Source organism: Mauremys reevesii, linkage group 1, assembly GCF_016161935.1.
Source record: "Mauremys reevesii isolate NIE-2019 linkage group 1, ASM1616193v1, whole genome shotgun sequence".
Lineage (NCBI taxonomy): Eukaryota > Metazoa > Chordata > Testudines > Geoemydidae > Mauremys > Mauremys reevesii.
The window spans coordinates 103,647,977-103,667,391 of NC_052623.1; the positions used below are offsets into that span (position 1 = coordinate 103,647,977).

A 19,415-nucleotide genomic window follows, 5' to 3' on the forward strand; every position below is an offset into this window, starting at 1 on the left:
GGCACATCTCAAAGACCCATTGTTACTGCACAAGGTGAGTAATTTCTTACTTTACATAGTCAGGCTGAGATTTGGGAATTGGGCTTCCAGATTCCTTAGGGTGGCTTTGAACACCTCAGCATTAAATTTTATTCCAAACATCCAAGCTGCATAATTACTGTGCAGTCCTTTTTCAAGTTATGCTTTCAGTTAGTTTCATGGCTTCGCTCCTTATATGTATAAGGGGTAGATCTTGATCAGCCTTGAAATGTCTCCTGCTTCCTTAGTGTATATAGAACACATGTACTGGATTATTATTGTTAGGAACATTATTGAATGCTGACTTTTGCTCAGTGCCTGCATAGTACATGGAATAAGACACCTCCTGTACAAGGAGCTGTACAGAGAAGAATGAAGGTTGGGCCTTCACTGGAAGCTGGTAAGCATTTGGTCAGCTTTGTTTCCCAAACTTGCCCCCACTTACTCCTATTTACAACCATACTCCACTTGGTGATGAACAGATCCTCAACCCACAATGTGTTTTTGTTGTCTCTTTATCTAGGGTTAAACTAGGCCTGGCTTTGAACAGATTTTCTTCTGAGGGGTACAGGAAACAGCAATGATGTGTCTGCAAAGGGTGTACTACTAGCTAGTACTGCTGGAAGAGTTTCAGTCCCAAGAATGATTAAGTTTGGGCATGGCAAGAGTGTTCCCATGGTCCTTTCACACTCTGTGTGCCTGCTAGTGCCATCATGGCAGCACACAGGCAAATGCATGCCAGAGTTCTTTAGTGGCATAACAGGTGTCGTTATTCTGCCAGTTCTTGCTCCCAGTGCCCCTGAAGGGATTATACTTCACATAGGCTCAGGCCAGGATTTACAAAAATGGTGACTAAAGTTAGACTCTTAAATAAGTGGTCTGGTTGGTTTAAAAATGCTGAACACCCAGAAGCTCCCATTGACTTCAGTGGGCATTTCTGAATTCTGAGCACTTTTGAAAATCTACCCACTAACACAGGTTCTTAAATATGGATTTAGGAACCTAAATTGAACACCTTGGCCATAATCTGTGTCTCTACTATTGATGTACCATGGTACCTCTTACCCCAGCCTTTTTAGGAGTCTTAGTGGAGTTCTTAGATTATAATCTCTTTAGGGGAGGGTCCCTCTTCAACTCTGCCTTTAGCAGATCTGGGCACACTGTCTGTACGCCACAAGTAAAGTAAAATGGTGACATTGGAGGTGATTTTTTTTTTCTCTCTTTAAAATAGGCTTCCTTCATTTGCATCTACATATTGTTTTAACTTCAATGTAAACTGCGGTTTGCTTTTTAAAGCAAATTTTATTTGATTTCATTGAAATTTTGCATATTTTCGACAGCGAACTGCAGCGTGCAATACCTGAAATATCAGTTTCTTGGGGAGGAGGAAGGTTGAAAAAAATCAATTATAATATTTGTAACGGCATTATCTTTGAGGTGCCAGTCAGTTTACAGTGCTATTTAATATGAGGTGGAAGAGTACAACTACTGTACACTGAAATAAGAAATCCTAGAATCCACTAGCCAAGAATCAGGTCTTAAAGTGGGACTCACTGAAGTAATACTGACTTCAATTACTGGAACACAAAACCTGTCCTCTATTTTCTACACTAGATATCTACACTATTACTCTTGTTAGGTCCATGTTTTTCCATTGACAAGTAATCTGCGTTTAGAATCTGGACTTGTAGCCTTCTGAGTGACCAGTGGTCTAACAGCAACACGTTTTTGTCCACTGATGTTTCAAAATAGCAAGCTTCCTTGAGTTCAAACATAGATTTGTCTCGAGTTGCTACAATTCTAGTTTTATCCGACGACTGCTGAAGGAAAATTGAATGTCCCTCAATATTAAGAGTGATGATTCACTTCTATGGGGGGATTTGGAGTTGGAGTGGCTCAACATTAGCATCTATTATGTTTTTTTAATATATGTTAATTGTTCACCTTTCCAAACTTGACCTATCTTGCAGCCCTTTTGTGTCTGTTTGGATTTTGGCCAAACTACCTTTTTAATTTGTGAATCCTCAAAGATGAAAGGGTATTTTCTTTAAATAGCTGAAGCATGCTATTAGGTACGATAGGATTTCTTTTACTAATGAGTCTTTTATCTTTGTAGTTTGTTTTGTTATTTTTTTCAGTGAACAGATTATTAAACATATGTAAAACCTAGCATCATGATCTGGAAAGTTTTTTTGTAGAGTATTTCTAGTTCTGTGAATTGTGTTTAAAATGATTGTTTAATTAAAATGGGCACCTTTATGTGGAAAAGTGAGATAATTGATTATTTCAGTAGTCAAGTAAGGGTCTGATTGGGTCAGTTGCTTATACTAACAAATGTCAACACTTTTTTTTTGTGCTCCCTGTTGATTCATGTAAAGCAAGAAAGTAAAATTAACAATACCTCTGAAGCTCTGTCATTACTTTGCTGAAGAAATCATGTTATTTTTATTGTGCTGTGGAGGGAGTAGTGCAGTAGAGTATTCTGTGGAAAAGTGGGAAGAGCATGTGGAAGGAAACAGCAAGACTAAAAGCGGGCAAAAACATGGAGTGGAGGGAAAAGTAAGGCAGCCATTAGGGAGCAGTAGTGGAGGAGGAAATCAACAAGAAGAGAAAGAGGAGACAGGATAGAGAGTGATAGGATAAAAAGGCCAAGGGAAGAGAGACATTTCAAAAGAAAAATGGATACAAAAAGACTGAACCAGGAGATGCTTATGATGAATGTATGAGAGGAGAGGGAAGTGTACTGCATATATGGTACTGTGTGTAAGAGGAGGACTCTGTGGGTATATATTCTGCTCCTGGGGGAATTCTGTGCCACTTCAGAATGCAGAATTTTGCAGAATTCCCTGTTTGCCCCACAGAATTTCTGGCCCCCACTAGGGGCTACTGGACTCTGCAGAGACCAGCTTGCAGTGAGCAGAGCGCCCAGCCTGGTGGCTGCACACTCTTTGAGTCTCATTCTCCTGGGAACGGGAGAGGACCTGGGAGACCCAGCCAGTTCTGACAAAGGGTGAGGAAGGGCAGGGCTGCACCACACCATGTCTCCTGGCAGGACAATGAAGAAGCTGAGTAGAATAACGGCTCTGGGGGGGCTGGTGTTTGGGCTGGGGGCTGCCCCACAGCTGGGCTTTGTAGGGAGGAGGAGGCTGGTGTCTGGGCTGGGGGTGCCCCACAGCTGAGCTGTGTGTGTGTGTGGGGAAGCTGGTGTCTGGGGCTTCCCCGTGGCTGGGCTGTGTGTGTGGGGGGCTGATGTGTGTGGGTTGCCCCATAGCTGGGCTGTGTGTGAGGCGGGTGTCTGGGGCTGCCCTGCAGCTGGGCTCTGTGGGAGAAGGGGGCTGGTATCTGGACCAGGGGATGCCCCATAGCTCAGCTTTGGGGCAAAGGGGGTGTGCGTGTCTGGGCTCTGGGGGTCCCACAAAGCTCCCTCCAGCATCCCCCAACTAGAACTGGGTTGTTGTAGAGATGTCTTTTTTGCTATGTGTATTGTTGACATACTTGTTGACAAGTATTTTGAAATAAATTACTAAAATAATTGAAACTGGAGTGATTACATCATGTTATTTTGACAAAATATGCGGAATTTTGCAGAATTTTAAGATATTATGCACAGAATTTTTAATTTATTGGCACAGAATTTTTTTATTTTTTGGCGCAGAATTCCCCCAGGAGTAATATACCCTGCAGCTGGGTGTTTGCTTCCAAGTGCGGGTAGACAAACATGTGCTGGCTCTGCTTGAGTTAGTGCGCTAAAACCAGCAGTATAGCCAGAGGTAGCATGGGCAGTGGATTGGGGTAGTCACTCAAGTGCGTTCCCAGGGGGCCTGGGCAGGTTTGTACTCAGGTGGCTAGCCTGAGCTGCCGCCTGTGCAACATCCAGCTATGCCGCTAGCGCATATTTATCTGCCTGTTCTGGGAAGCACTCTCCCAGCTGCAGTATAGACATACTCTGTGGAGACAGGGAAGAGTAGGAGGAATATTTTTTATGCCTCAGTTTCCACAACTGTAAAATAGGGATAATGATTACCTCCTTTGTAGATTGTTTTGAGATCTATGAATGAGAAGTGCTATCTAGAAATTAAGTGTTGTTATGATGGAGGAAGGGTACAGCGCAGCGTACATGGTGCTGGGGGTAGGCCTGGGCTTTCTGGAAATAAAGCAAACTTTCATTTAAATTAGTATTGTATGTTTAAGTCCCCTGACTTTGCTGGGTAGAATGGTTTACCCAATATTAGTTAATTAGTTAAAATACACCTAACTATACATAATAAATTAGTGAATGAGACAGAGTGGGTATGGTAATATCTTTTATTGGATCAACATCTTTTGGTGAAAGAGAAAAGCTTTCTCCTCATCGGGAGACTCCAAACCACCAACGAATCTTTTTGTTTTCTTACCCTACATATCCTCTGTCACCCAAAAGACACACAGCAGCCTGGGACCAACCTCCACATTTAGGTCAGAGAGGCTGGCACATCATGCCTTGGGAGCCTCAATGTGCTCTCCCCTTCGACCTTTTCTACTATATTGGGGGGCCCTGGGACCAGTACACCCCTGCAGAGTTGGTCACGTCTCCTAAGGAGTCATTCCTTGTCTCTCCTCAAAGGAGACACTCTGATTCCCATCCCCCCCCCCGATTCTTCAGAGGAGGAAGATCAAAAAGCACCGGATCAAAAAGCAAGGAAGAGTGAGATTCATCTCCCTGTTTGTAGAAGCAGTCAGCTTGTGGAGCTGACTTGTCCACAGCCAAATCACCTTATCAGCAACCTACCTTCCTGGAAAACACATACTTTCTAATAGTAGGAAGGATTCCACTAGACAATGTTAACTGGCTAGGTGGAGACCCGCCCTCCTACCCCTCTTATTGGAGTTGTCGGAAGAAGGAATTGAGAGGGCACAAGGTCGGCAGGGCCCTTTATACTGGTGTTATGAGCACGCGGCATCAGAAGGCGCTAGAGCTAACCCAGCAGACACCACTAAGGGGAAAATGCTTGGGCCATGCATACACTTAGATTGGATTGGAAAAGTGCAGCACATCTTGAAGAACAACAGTTACAGAAGTCTAGTAACTGCTTTCTTCACTTGAACCAATTGATCCACTTACCTGCACGCTTCCTCTGAGGAACAGACACTCCACACTCTCAATGTCCAGTGGGCTGTGGCCTTTTACCAACACAGAACAAGACTAATCAGGAAGTCCCCAAGGCTATTCATCAATATAACAGAAAGAATCCATGAACAAGTGATCTCCATCCAGAGGATCTCCAAATGGATCTCTTGCTGCATTTTACTCTATCAATTACCTAACCTTCCCCTGCCACGGGGTAAGAGCTCATTCCATGAGAGCACAAGCAGTGACTGACATTTCTTCAGGAGGTATCCCTCCTGGATATCTGCAAAGTAGCCACATGGGGCTCCATTCACATCTTCACAAGAGACTGTGCCCTAGTCCAAGACTCCTCTGCTGATACCTCCTTTGGAATGACTGTCCTTTGTTCAGCCCTGCCATCTACATCCTCCTCCTACTTACGTACTGTTTGTTAATCACCCACAGTGGGATGCAATAGGGACCATCACTTGAAGAAGAGGACGAGGAGGTTACTCACCTGTAACTGGAGGTTCTTTGACATGTGTGGTCCCTGTCTGTATTCCACACCCTGACTTCCTTCCCTTCTGCTTTGGATCTCCTCAGATTTGTGGTGAAGGAACTGGAGAGGCAGTCAGTCCACTCTTCCCTTTATTCCCTTGGTTGGAGGCATGATGTGAGTCAGAGTGCATGCACGCGTGGACCAATGTACACTACTTTCAAGTTCTCCAGCTCCAGGCGCCTGATGCAAATGTGTAACCACCCATTACAGGTGAAGTACAGACAGGGACTGTGCATTTCAAAGAACTTCCAATTACAGGTAAGTAACTTCCTCTTGCCCAAGGGTGATATGATATTTTTAAAAATCATTTTTCTGTGTGAATTCATTCAAGAGCATAGTGATTATCTGGTTTCACCTACATAGTTTTTATTTGGGGCATTTGGTGCACTGTATGAGGAATGCCACATATTGTAATGGGCATGTGTAGGACCCATGGAACTTGAAAGGTGACAAAGTTTGCAGACAATACAAAATTACTCAAGATAGTTAAACCCAAAGCTGACTGCGAAGAATTAAAGGGATCTCAGTAAACTTGGTGACTGGGCAAGTAAATGGGAGATGAAATTCAGTGTTGATAAATGCAAAGTAATGCACATTGGGAAACATAATCCCAACTAAACATACAAAATGATGGGGTTTAAATTAGCTTTTGCTGCTCAAAAAAGAGATCTTGATAGTTCTCTGAAAACATCTGCTCAGTGTGCATCAGCAGTTAAAAAAAAAGGATAATAATGTTAGAAACCATTAGGAAAGGGATAGAAAATAAGATAGAAAATATCATAATGCCACTATATAAAACCATGGTAGTCCTACACCTTGAATGTTGCATGAACTTCTCATTGCCCCATTTCAGAAAAGATCGAATTTGGAAAAGTACAGAGAAGGGCAACAAAAATGATTAGGGTATGGAACAGCTTCCACCTGAGGAGAGATTTAGAAGATGGGAAATGCTCAGCTTAGAAAAGAGACAACTAAGTGTGGAGATATTAGAGGTCTATAAAATCATGAATGGTGTGGAGAAAGTGAATAAGAAAGTGTTGTTTACCCTTTCACATAACAAAAGAACCAGGGGGTCACCCAATGAAAATTGGCAACAAGTTTAAAACAAACATAAGGAATACTTCACACAACTCACCGTCTGCCTATGGAACTCTTTGCCAGGGGCTTTTTATAAAGGCAAAAAGTATAGCTGGATTCAAAAAAGGATTAGATAAGTTCACGGAGGATAGGTCCATCAGTGGCAGTTAACCAAAATGGTCAGGGATACAGCCCCATGCTCTGGGTGTCCCTAAAACTCCAACTGCCAGAAGCTCGGACTGGATGCATCTGGCACTGGCCACTGTCAGAACACAAGATGGTGGGCTAGGTGGACCATTGGTCTGATCCAGTATCGCCGTTCTTATGTTCTTATTGTTTAATGTTACCCTGTATGGGTTCCAGTGTGGGGTGGTAGTGTTACCTGGGGTTCTTTCAACCCAAAGCTCTTGGTAACTTTACTCTGTGCGCGGAGGTGTCAGGAAATAAATTAGGGGAGACACGGCCATCCGACTGATAGACGGCTGGCACAAACAGGACAACACAAGAATGCTTTCACTTAAAGCTAAACTTTGCTAGTCTCAAGCACTTACAAATGTCCGCAACAAGTTAGTAAAACACTCCCAACCCTTGATAATTACCAAAGCTGAGTGTGGCTTTCAAGTGATACAGCCGCAGCCCGTCTGCCGCTGGGGAACACAAGATGCATTCAGAGGGAGAGGCCAGTCCCGAAACGAGTTCCACCTGTCTCAAGCTTTTTCCCCTTATTTGTACATTAGTAATTGAAGAAACCTTGTTAAGTAAGCAGTTTTAATGATCGAGCAAGAGGTTCCTCCTGATTATTGATTAACCAGGTGTGGGTCTTTCCAGAGCCTGCAGCCTTGAGACCCCAATAGACATTCCTGAAGGTACACCCTGCTCTTTTCAAATGCATGTATCAGCAATTTTAACACAATTCTTATTAGGGAGGACATGGGGTCAAGCTGCCCTTTCGGTGGCACCCTAAATCCCCCTCCCCTTCTGCCTTGGTCAAGCTGAGACTTGCTTTTAACAGCTTGCTGACTAGGCTGTCTTTAACAATAAGCCATAGTGGTTTCAGGCACTTTAGTGGTTTGCCAAAGTCTCCCCGTACAGTTTGTGACAACTAGGGGTGTGCTGTTGGAGGTTTTTTTTTTCCATATTGAAGCAGAATGAACTCCAAGAATAATGAATGAACACTTTTCACAAAACAATCACTCCACATCTGACCTCTTAGTTGTCATCCTCAGAGGAAACTTGAACACCTTCAAAAGACAAGCCTGGAAACTTAAATTCATAACTTTGCTAGACACTGGAAATCATGGTTTTAATAAAGACACTGGATTAATGGCTTATTACAAAAACCTGTAACTCACTAACACTGCCCCCCCCCCTTTTTTTTTGTCCTGTGACTGCAGAGATGTGAATGGGCCACTTCACCTTGAATGGTCTCATAGAATGTGTTAACTACTTATGATAAACAATCTGTTTTACCTGGTATTTAGCTGTGACACTCTGAGGGCTTGTCTGCACTGCTGTAGCACTTCAGTGAAGACACTCCCCATGCTAACGGGAGAGGTCCTCCCATTGGCATAGGAAATCCAACTTCCTGAGAGATGGTGGCTAGGTCAATGGTAGAATTCTAGCAATTAGGTCAGTTTAACTGCATTGCTCAAGGATAGGGATTTTTCATACCCCTGAGCAACAGTTATACCAACCCAATTTCCTAGTGTACAGCAGGCTTGAGTACCCTTTCCAGACCTGAAGAAGAGATCTGTGTAGCTCGAAAGTTTTCTTTTTCACCAGTAATAGTCTAATAAAAGATATTTCCTCACCTGCCTTGTCTCTCTGTTATCCTGGGATCAATATGGCTACAACACCACCACAAACAACAATGGAAGATATTTACTTTTGCTGTCTGAAATGGAAACTGCACAACATGAAGAAAAAGGAAGCAAAACTAAACAGTGACATCTACTTTCTTAGAGAATGCAAGAAAGAAAATATCATCCTAGAGGACTCACCATCTGTAACCCTCTACCTACCACATACAATTCCAAGTATGCCAAACAGCTTTGCAGGAGGACTTCAGAAAAATTGAGTAACCATCTCCTGCACCTCATATACTCCAGAAGGGGACCACCTCAACAAGAAATCATCACATAATTCTGCTCCAGGATAAACCATTGCACCCGGACCCACCATATGGACACTACACAACACCCCAACTTTATCTATTTATCAAGACTACCCCTAACCGGAGCAGAATTATCTGTTCTCTCCAAGGGACTAACTTCTGCCCCATCAGAGAACCTGATACCATACTAACTTGTGGAGAACTAGAAGAATTCTTTTGCCAACTCCGCCTCAAAGAATTATTTCACAACAATGATGATATCAGCCACACCTACCACCTCCCCTCCAACTGTCATAAGAATAAAGAATCATATGATGGACAGCTAGTGGATGAAACCACACACTTGATCATTACTTTGAGTACTTCAGGAAAAAAAAAAAGATTGTGAAATCCTTAACAAACATCACATCCAACACAATAGCTCCGTGGCTGAGAAAACAGCTATATAGTCCCTGAAATCTAACTACCAGAGAGTGATCAAACTAGAAGACAAAAGGGATGCCATTATAGTTCTCAACAGTGATAACTATGTCAAGCCAACTGCCAACTCTTTGACACCATCTACCATAAAGAACTCAAAGAAAACCCCATACCACAGTTCACCCAGGAATTTAAGGATATCATCAAATCCTTCCCCAAGCAACTCCAAGAGAAACTCTATGACATCATCCCCCCTCCAAACCTTCTACAGGATTCCCAAGATACACAAACAAGGGAACAGAGGCAGATCTAGCATATCTGACCATGGCACTCTTACTGAAGGAATATCAGAACTCACAGAAACCATCATCAAACCACTCACCACACAAAGGGTCAGCTTCCTCCAAGGACACAGCCGTCTTCCTCCACAAACTCTGCAATCTTAACAACCTCCCTCAGAACACCATCACGGCAACCATGGATTTCGCCTCCCTATACACAAATATCCCTCACAATGACGGCATCGCTGCCTGCCCCACATATCTACAAGACAATGGAAACGCTCCAATATCCACCTCAAACATATTGCCAAACTTATCCATTCCATCTTCACCCATAACAGTTTTACGTTCAACAACACACTTTGTCCAAACCATGAGAACAGCTAGGAGTACTAGGAATGCTCCCCAGAAAGCCAACCTCTTCATGGGCCACTTTGACGTAGAATTTCTGGACAAACACACCATGAAACCAAAGATATATCTGAGATACATTGATATTTTCATCCTCTTGACAATGACCTAAACTGCCTCATAGACTTCCACCACATCTTCAGCTGCTACCATCATCCATCAAACTCTCTCTAGAACACTCCCATACCAGCATCAACTCCCGGGACACCATAATCAGAACTCTACAGACAACAATGTACAAGAAACCCATGGATAATTTTCCTTCAAAGATCCAGTAAGCATCCCAGACACACCAAGGAATCTGTTATCTATAGCCAAGTCCTCAGATACCACAGAATATACTCTGAGGAGAAAGTCTGGGATACACATCTTAACAGATTTAAAACTGCCTTCACCAAACAAGAACATTCCATCAGAGAAGCAATGGGCCACCCAAATACCCTGTGAGAACCTATTTCAATAAGGAAACGAATCTACTTTGCATCACACACCCCTAGTTGCCACCTGCCACCGCACACTGGAATCCATATGGAGTATCATTAAACAGTTACAACCCATACGTGATGGGGTCAACATCTGGAAAAAATTATTTCCCAAACACCCTATTTTGGCCTTCAGACAACCCCCACACCCTCCAGTCACTCCAAGTGCATCATCATCAGGACATTCCCCGTATACCAGGACCACCAACCGAAAGCAGGCCCAGGCCCTGCCATAACAACAGATGCAAAACCTGCAGACATATCTCAACTGCTCCGATGATCGTTGTCTGGAATTGTAACTCAGTGTAGTACTTGAATTTATTTATTTAGTTAGTTTTTGAGGTCCTAATGAAATGAAATGGAATACCTACTGTGACAGATCCAAACCAATGGGGTACAGGAGTCTGGTAGAGGGCAAATATACTGGTCACTGGATGAGTAGTTTTCTGTTCCCTGAGTGACCAGAGCAGGGGCTGCACTAGAGTAATCAGGAACCTGCTAGAACCAATTAAGGCTGATTAGAACACCTGCAGCCAATCAAGGCAGGCTAATCAGGGCACCTGGGTTTAAAAAGGAGCTCACTCCAGTCAGGCGAGGAAGTGCGTGTGAGGAGCTGGGAGCAAGAAGCGCAAGGAGCTGAGAGTGAGAGGGTGTGCTACTGGAGGACTAAGGAGTACAAGCATTATCAGACACCAGGAGGAAGGTCCTGTGGTCAGGATAAGAAGGTGTTTGGAGGAGGCCATGGGGAGGTAGCCCAGGGAGGTGTAGCTGTCATGCAGCGGTTATAGGAGGCACTATAGACAGCTGCAATCCACAGGGCCCTGGGCTGGAACCCGGAGTAGAAGGCGGGCCTGGGTTCCCCCCAAACCTCCCAACTCCTGATCAGACACAGGAGAAGTTGACCCAGACTGTGGGGAAGATCACTGAGGTGAGCAAATCTGCCAATAAGTGCAGGACCCACCAAGGTAGAGGAGGAACTTTGTCACACTACTTAATGTAATAACTTGTAAAGTACAGTATTAGAGTATTTTTTTTTCAGACTAGCATTGCTAAATTATCATCAGTCAATTCAAATTCTGCATAAAATGAATGTTATGTTTTAGCAATCAATAAGTATGCAAATAAAGTTCTTTCCATTCCACTTAACACAATTAAAATTCTCAGCAAGTTAAATATATTGAATTGTTTATCTGCAGAGAGGCATGTAGGGCTCCAATTAAGTTTACATGGATAAATGCAGATTTGTGTTTGTGAATGTCAAGCTGACAGAAGCTTAATACTGTAAAAGGCCTAATCAACACTGAATATGTTTAGTGTCAGTAAATATTTATTGTGAAAATGTTGCTCATGGAACGCTAAGGCACAAAACCAAGTTTATTCTGCTTTTTAGTGACTAAATACTGTAATTTGTATATCATCCCATCCACATCCCTTCTGTATAATTTTGCTTTGTACAAAATTATTTTTATCACTTCATCACTTTGATGGTATTGGAGAAGGACAACACATGAGCTTGGCTGTATTTTTTTTTTTAATTAATTAAAAAAGGGGTGAATTTACTGGTATTTGTGGTTTTGTTCCATGAGCATGTTCCAGATAGTATGGAGCTGGACCAGGTACAGTGCAGATAGGCAGGCAATATGCAGATTTCATGATATAACTCTGACAGTGGATTTTGGGCCTTCTGTTCCTAAACAAGGATACCAAGATTACTAACCAAACAATGCCAAATTGTTTTGGTTTTGCAATGTGCACAGGTATTCGCCAGGAAGTTGGTTCAGATCACAAAATTAATTGGACCCAAGTGGTGGTATATATATAGTCTTAGGTCTCCTTAAATTAAAAGCTAGGGCATTGACCCAAAGAATCCTCATGCTTTTATGAGGCTGCTGTTGAAGAATATTGTCTCAAAATTAATAGATTGATGATAATAATAGATAAAGAATTAAAAGTACATCTTAAGAAGATCCTTTGTTTCATTAATACTTTACAGTGGACAATATGATGGAAAGAAGGAAAAAGAAATAAGAAAAATCTTCTTGTTGGCAACTACTACTAAACTCTACTGTATTTTGCCTCACAGTGTATGTCTACACTTCACTAAAACACCCACAGTTGGCCCAGGTCAGCTGACTTGGGCTCGTGGGGCTCAGGTTGCAGAGTTATAAAATTGCAGTGTAGTTGCTTGGGCTGGAGCCTGGGCTCTGAGACCCCACAAGGGGGAGGGTCCCAGAACCTTGGCTCCAGTCTGAACCCAAATGTCTACATTGCAGTTTTATAGCCCTTCAGCCCAAGGCTTGTAAGACTGAATCAGCTGACATGACCCAGCCACGGGTGTTTTATTACAGTGTAGACAAGAGGTCAGAGAGGGGAACAACAAAGCTGTGATTGTGATCCTTATTTATACTGGCAACTCTCTTTACAATGTGAATGAGAGGTAGAGAAATAAAAGGTTGTTTTATGAAGGAAACAAAATGAAACTGAATTTTAGTGATTTTTATCTCATGTTTTTTCCAGATTACAAAATGTGATTATTATTTTTTTAATTATTTTAGTTTTAAGTCCTGGGCTGATGGCAGAATTAGTCAGTTGCAGAATGGATATAATATAGTTCAGTTTAGTTTCTAACTTTGCATGAAATAAGCTGTGCCTGTTGGCCTCTGTTTGATCCTGTGAGAGTGGGGGCTAATGTCTGGCCAGTGTTTGGGAAGCAGCAGGTAGTCAGGAGCAAGCTGTTCTAGGGGTCCATGTTTCTGTAGCGTGGCAGTTATTCACACACAGATGGAGACCTTATGAACTTTGACAGAGGTCATGCTAAATTGCAAATCTAAAACTTCTAGACTTCTGAAGACTTAGGGTGGCACATTATTATTTTTTCAGTCTGTGATTAGGAACATCATTGAAGCTGTAAACTTACTTTTAAGGAGTAGATCAACTATCCATTCATTGTTTAAACAAGTGATCTTGGGAACAGATACAGTCTTTCATGGTACTTTGAAAGGAAACTATTGCATATTAAAATGCTAATTTACATATGTAGAACACACTTCTTATATTGCTTCTGAAACACCTAGGCTTGCCTGCTTTTATTGAACTTATAGAAAGACTTTTAGAGCTGAAAGCATTGCAGAAGCCTCTGATATTTTTTTTTCCTGTTGCACATGGTTTGGAATGAATTAAGATACTCATGGTAGTTTTTGATTTCAGGTCTTTTGGGGCAATCAGTTGAGACACCAAGATCTCTGTCATCTGTCATCAGCCATCATCTCAACAGGGATCTTATAGCGGTTTAGGAAAGAAAAACATGAGATGATATGGTTTCACATTGTAACATATTACATTTTGCATTCAATCAAAGTCAGAACACAGAAAGGCTACTCTGTGTTTTTAATTACGATTCTGAAGCTGCTCTTGAAAATCTGTCATATTTTAACTTACTGCAGTTTCTAGTCAAGTGGGAAAATTAGGGGAAAAGTCAATAGTTAGTCTTATGCTTGGATAGCTCTGCTCTGTAGTATCCAAAATATAGATTATATGTGTTCCCAAGTTACATTCATTTATCTTCTGTAACAGTTCTATGTTTTTACTAAATTGTTTGTTGGAGGTATAAAGAATGGAATGTTATATGTATGTAAACATCCAAGGAGCTTGGATGACCTAATCACCCAGGTGGCTTAGAAACTCTTCTTCTTTTAATCACATGGTCAAATTCTCATAATTGAACTAGATGTATGGTGCTGGTTAATGGCTCATGAACTAGTCTTTAGAGCTACAACATTGTTTCATGAGGCCAAGTCAGATTCCATGTGTTGAAAGTGGTTTCAGTATCGGCCACACAGAGAGCTAGAAAATTCACACCAGCAGCAGACTGTAGGGGGAAAATGTTTTTTAAAAGTGTGTGAACTGGGTTATGCATAAGATAACAAGAATGTTATTCATGTTTCTAAAGCTGGAGAAGGAAAAAGGGGGGGAAAATAGTACATTTAAAAAAAACATTCACTGTATTGCTGTGGTGGTATCTCCATTTCAGACAAGAGAGAATGTAAATAGTTCGTTAGATCTGTAGTTGTGAAGTTTGACTATATTTACCTATTCCGGTACAAATAGTACAGCGATTTCATATTTTATTATTTTTAATTATGGCTATCAGAAAGATCAGTTAGGTAGTCATCAGTGTTCATGTGCAGTTTCTACTAATCCCTGAAAATGTACCTGTTAAGTGACAATCTCTAAAATACAAAGCTAGGAAGCTTTCCTCTGAATGTTAGAACTCTTAATGAAAGTGCCCAGCCCAGTTAATATTATATGGGTTATGCACTTCATATAATTACATAACTCTAGTAACTCTATAAACTTCTAAGAAATGCCATTATTTACTGTGAGACGTTGTTCTCTAGCCAGATCTTGGTTATGCTCATGATGGCTCTTGGGAACCTTTTCTTAAAAGTCCTTCCCTAAATTAAAGGAAGAGTAAGGATAGTGATCTTTGATGGAGATTACCTCCTCTCTGGATACTCCTAAATTATCCTTTCCAGAGATAGCTCTCGGAAGAGAAAACTTTTTAACTTTAGAAATGGCTGAACTGCATCAATACCAGATATAAGCCGTTTCACCAGGGAGGATGCTTTATTCTTGCTACCTCCATCCCCCTCCATGCACCTCTACGAAGTCTTCACCTTCCACCAACATTTCAATGAAATCACATAGACTTAACAGTGTGTTGTGCTATTTATATCGTCAATATCGTTTTGTGAAAGAAATTTTAAATGTTTCTAGCAAAACGGAGTTGAATGTAAGTTTGTTTTCCTAGAGGTTGTGGATATGAGAGATTTTTGCTTAAATGAGAAAATAAATGAATAGTTTACTCAGTTTTTCACTCTGTCTCTCTGTGGTAGATACTCCTCCAGTACATGGGGTTTATTGAAGAATGTTTTGAGGGAGCACTGTATTAAAATACAACTTGTATGCTTCTGAGCTATATCGTTGTGTGGAGAGTTTTTAGTGGGGAATGTTGGAGTTCAAATCACCCATGGATCCTGGCCTTCTCTGTCTCCTAGCAATCTAAAGCTCCACTTCTTTGCTGGCACAATGTCCCCAGAAAGCAGTAAAATGGAGAAAAAAAGACAAAATAAAAGAAAAGGTGGGAGAAGAAAGAGACAGAATAGGATAAGCAGAAGGGAAAATGCAAAACCCAAGAACAAATATTTTACCTTTTGTGGCCATTAGTGCGATGTAATGCAGATGGAGAGTGAAAAACTTGATTAGAGATTTGGCTGGGCAAGGTTGAGTAAGAGGATATGAAGATTGTATTCTACAGAGTATGAAGAAAGCACAGATAAGTCTCTTAATTTTTTTTGTAAGATCTATATATAACCTTCATGAATTATAAATGACAGTATGTTATAAAATCTTACATAAATGCTTCAAACTGAATAGAGAGACAAGATAGGTGAGGTAAAATCTTTTAATGGACAGTGTTTTCATTGCTATGTACATAACTTTCCCAACAGGATGTCTCTAAAACATAAGAATGGCAAGGTGGGTGTGGTTAATGGGAAATGCTGAGCTTGTGCGTATGGCACTGACACTCTGATGGGACTTCACTGAGCTCTCTTTAGGTCCTGCCTGTATCTCATTGGAGTAAAGCAAAAACCTTATGGTCATTTTTTGCCCTTATTGACTTCATTAGGTTTTGGATCAGAGTCTGTCAGAGAGGTGAGAATTGCAAAGGTTTATGTCTTAATTAAACTGAATCATCCAGGAACAGCCAATGTCTGAATGCTAGGTGGACCACCCTCCTCAAAAAATGATTCTGTCAGTGCCATGGTTGCCAAACTGGTTGACTGGAATTCAGCTGGAGGGGAAAAAGCTGCCCCCTGAATCGGTTTTGTTTTGTTGTTTCTTGGTATTGCTTGTGATTAACACATTCATCTGATTTGACTCAATGTTTTATTTATAGGTGTGACTCACAATATAGCTTTACTGCGAGAAGTGATAATCCATCCACGCTTTGTTCAGGGGGATGTCAGCACTAAATTTCTTCCCGATGTGTATCCTGATGGCTTTAAAGGTTTGTTCTCCCTTAAAATATTTGTGTGTGTGAAAGATTATCTTCATTATTACAATTTGTTTACTTCTAAAGTGAATTATTCTCTAATCAGTTTTTCAATTTTTAAACAAGATCATTATCTACAAAATGTTTTGGAATTTTTAATAACAGGTTGCAAAATTGGAATTATTTTCCTTGAGCTTCAGAAAGACATCTTTGGCTACAAATTGAAAATAAAAAAAGTCAAATAATGGTCAGGAAAAACATATTTCACATCATCTGATACTGAAAATGAAATAATAAACATCCTGCTGAATACGGGCACAATCACAGGAGGTGCTCAGCATTCATAACTCCTATTGACATATGGGTGGTCAGTGAGCATTTGAGGGCTCTAACATCTCGCAAGAGACACCATATCAGATTGGGCCTTGTGATATCATGGAAAATATAGACTTATTTATACTTGTTAATATTAAATTCATAAGTAGTAAAAATGAGAGGAAATATTTTCTTTGTATTTATATAATCTGTTGCAAATGTAGTTGTTTTATTGAGAAATTAAACCTGTCAGGCAGTTTGTTGATTTTTTCCCCACAAGTTCTTATTTTTGGGACCCTTTGTCCTATCTGTCTAATTTAGTGATTATGCACATATACATTCCATAGCAGATGGATCTAGACTCCCTCAGAACAGACCAAGACCAGTAAGGCCAGTGACAAAGAGGAAGCAATTTAGATCTCACCTTTACTATAGATCCTCTTTCCAGTAGTGGTCAAAAGACTTTATGAAAAGAAGGTTTAGACCTCCCTGAAATGGCCAGTCGGCTTCATCCACAGGCTCTTCTCACAGACAAGTTCAACATCTAAGCAGTCATGGTGACCGATCGAGGACAGCACACTGACCACATCCACCTATTCCTTCCATTGGAAGATGCCTGTCTCTCTTTCCCTGTGTTTGGAAAGAGATCATGTCAGACAAGTAAGTGCTCAGCATAGAGAAGGAGGGATATGTTAGAATCATAGAACTGGAGGGGACCTCGAGAGGTCATCTAGTCCAGTCCCCTGCACTAAGGCAGGACTAAGTATTATCTAGACCATCCCTGACAGGTTTGTCCAACCTGCTCTTAAAATCCCCAATGAGGGAGATTCCACAACCTCCCTAGGCAATTTTATTCCAGTGCTGAACCACTCTGGCAGTTAGGAAATTTTTCCTAATGTCCAACCTAAACCACCCTTGTTGCAATTTAAGCCCATTTCTTCTTGTCCTATCTTCAGAGGTTCAGAAGAACAATTTATCTCCCTCCTCCTTGTAATAACCTTTTATGTACTTATCCAGTTTATCTCCCTCTTCTAAGTTCTCCCTTCCACACACACATCCATGTCTCTTTTCAGGGTCCCTTCTCATGAGACCATTTTGTTTCAAGAAGTACAGTCTCTTCTGGAATTGGGAGTGACAGAGGGAGGGCCCTTATCAACACAGAGGGAAAGTCATCTGTTCATGGTATTTCCTGGTCTCAAAGTTTTCTGGTGGCCTTCATCCCATTCTAGATCTAAGAAAACTGAACTGCATCATCAAGAAAGCAAAGTTTTGGATGGTCACCCTCGCTTCTTCCTTGGGGATTAGAGATTGGCATGGTGTCTTAGATTTACAGGATGTTTACATGTGGCAATACCTCTCAGCTACAGGAAATTATTTTAATTCATAGCAGGCAACAACCGTTCTGGCACGTGGTGCTCCTTTTTGGGCTGTCGTCAGCTCTGAGGGTCTTCACCAAGTGCATCTCAGTGGTGGCAGCCCACCTATAATATGTAGGCGTTCAGAGATTTCCTTATCTGGACGATTGACTAGTTTACAGTACATCAGGTAACCCCCAAATCCAAAACAGCATGCGTGTCATCAGGCAGCTGCTCTCTCATCTGAGCCTGAAACTAAAGTTGGACAGCTCAAAGTTATAACCAAGACTACACAAAACCTTTATCAATGTAGACGTCAAGGCCATGACTGCAATGGCTTACCTTCCGATGGCTAGATTTCAGTCCGTAGCCTTTCTGTCTAAAAGTCTCAAGTGCAAACCAATGAGAACATTGCATGCCTGCCTACATCTCCTGGGCCATGTGGCCTTTTGCGTGTACGTAACTCTTCATGCCAGACTTCACAATCACTGTCTGCAGGCCAGGCTCCATTCAATATATGGTGTTACCATGCATCCTCTAGATATGCAGACTCCACGATTGCTCCAGTGCCTGGACTGGTGGTTGGATCTGTGTGCAGAGGGGTTCCCTTTCTGTTCCCAGTTTTGAATATGACCCTGGTAACAGATGTGTCTACCAAGGGTTGGGGACCCACCTCAGTCAACTTCAGGCACAAGCTCTTTGGTCATCCCAGGAGTTCTCTCTTTCCACATAAACGTGCAGGAGTGCAGAGCTATTTGTTGGACTTGTGAGACATTTGTGTCTTCCATCAACAACCATGTGATACATGTTCTTACAGACACCACCAGTGCTATGCTTTATTTGAACAGGCAGAGAGGTGCAAGATCATCTCGGCTATGCAAGGAAGTAATCCACTTGTGGAATTATATATAAAAAACAATGTCTTCCTCAAGGCATTCCACATTCCAGGAGTGAGGAACATAATTGCAGACACCCTTAGCAGGGATTTCATAGACTAACATGGGTGGTCAATCAGAAAGAACATCCTCCAAACCTTTCACCAGTGGGGGGCGGGGAGGGTACCCAACGATAGACTTGTTTGCTACCAACCTGAACAACTAGTGGAAGAGATTTTGCTTGGGAGCAGCTGGGGTTCCATTGCAGATGCCTTTCTTCTCCCTGGTTCAATCATCTCCTATATACATTCCCTCTAGTTCCTCCAATTCCAAGGATACTAAGGAAACTGAAGAGAAACAAAGCAACT

At 41.6% G+C, this 19,415-nt stretch overlaps 1 protein-coding gene across 7 annotated transcripts in view; it reads left to right on the forward strand.

Moving 5' to 3' along the window:
• The window catches only part of PCCA (propionyl-CoA carboxylase subunit alpha), a 414,132-nt gene that overhangs the window by 229,585 nt on the left and 165,132 nt on the right, over positions 1-19,415 (forward strand). For all 7 annotated transcript variants that reach the window (XM_039502573.1, XM_039502579.1, XM_039502605.1 and 4 more), the window contains one exon: positions 16,407-16,517. In XM_039502573.1, the coding sequence (XP_039358507.1) occupies positions 16,407-16,517 (111 nt within the window). The remainder of the gene's footprint in view (positions 1-16,406; positions 16,518-19,415) is intronic.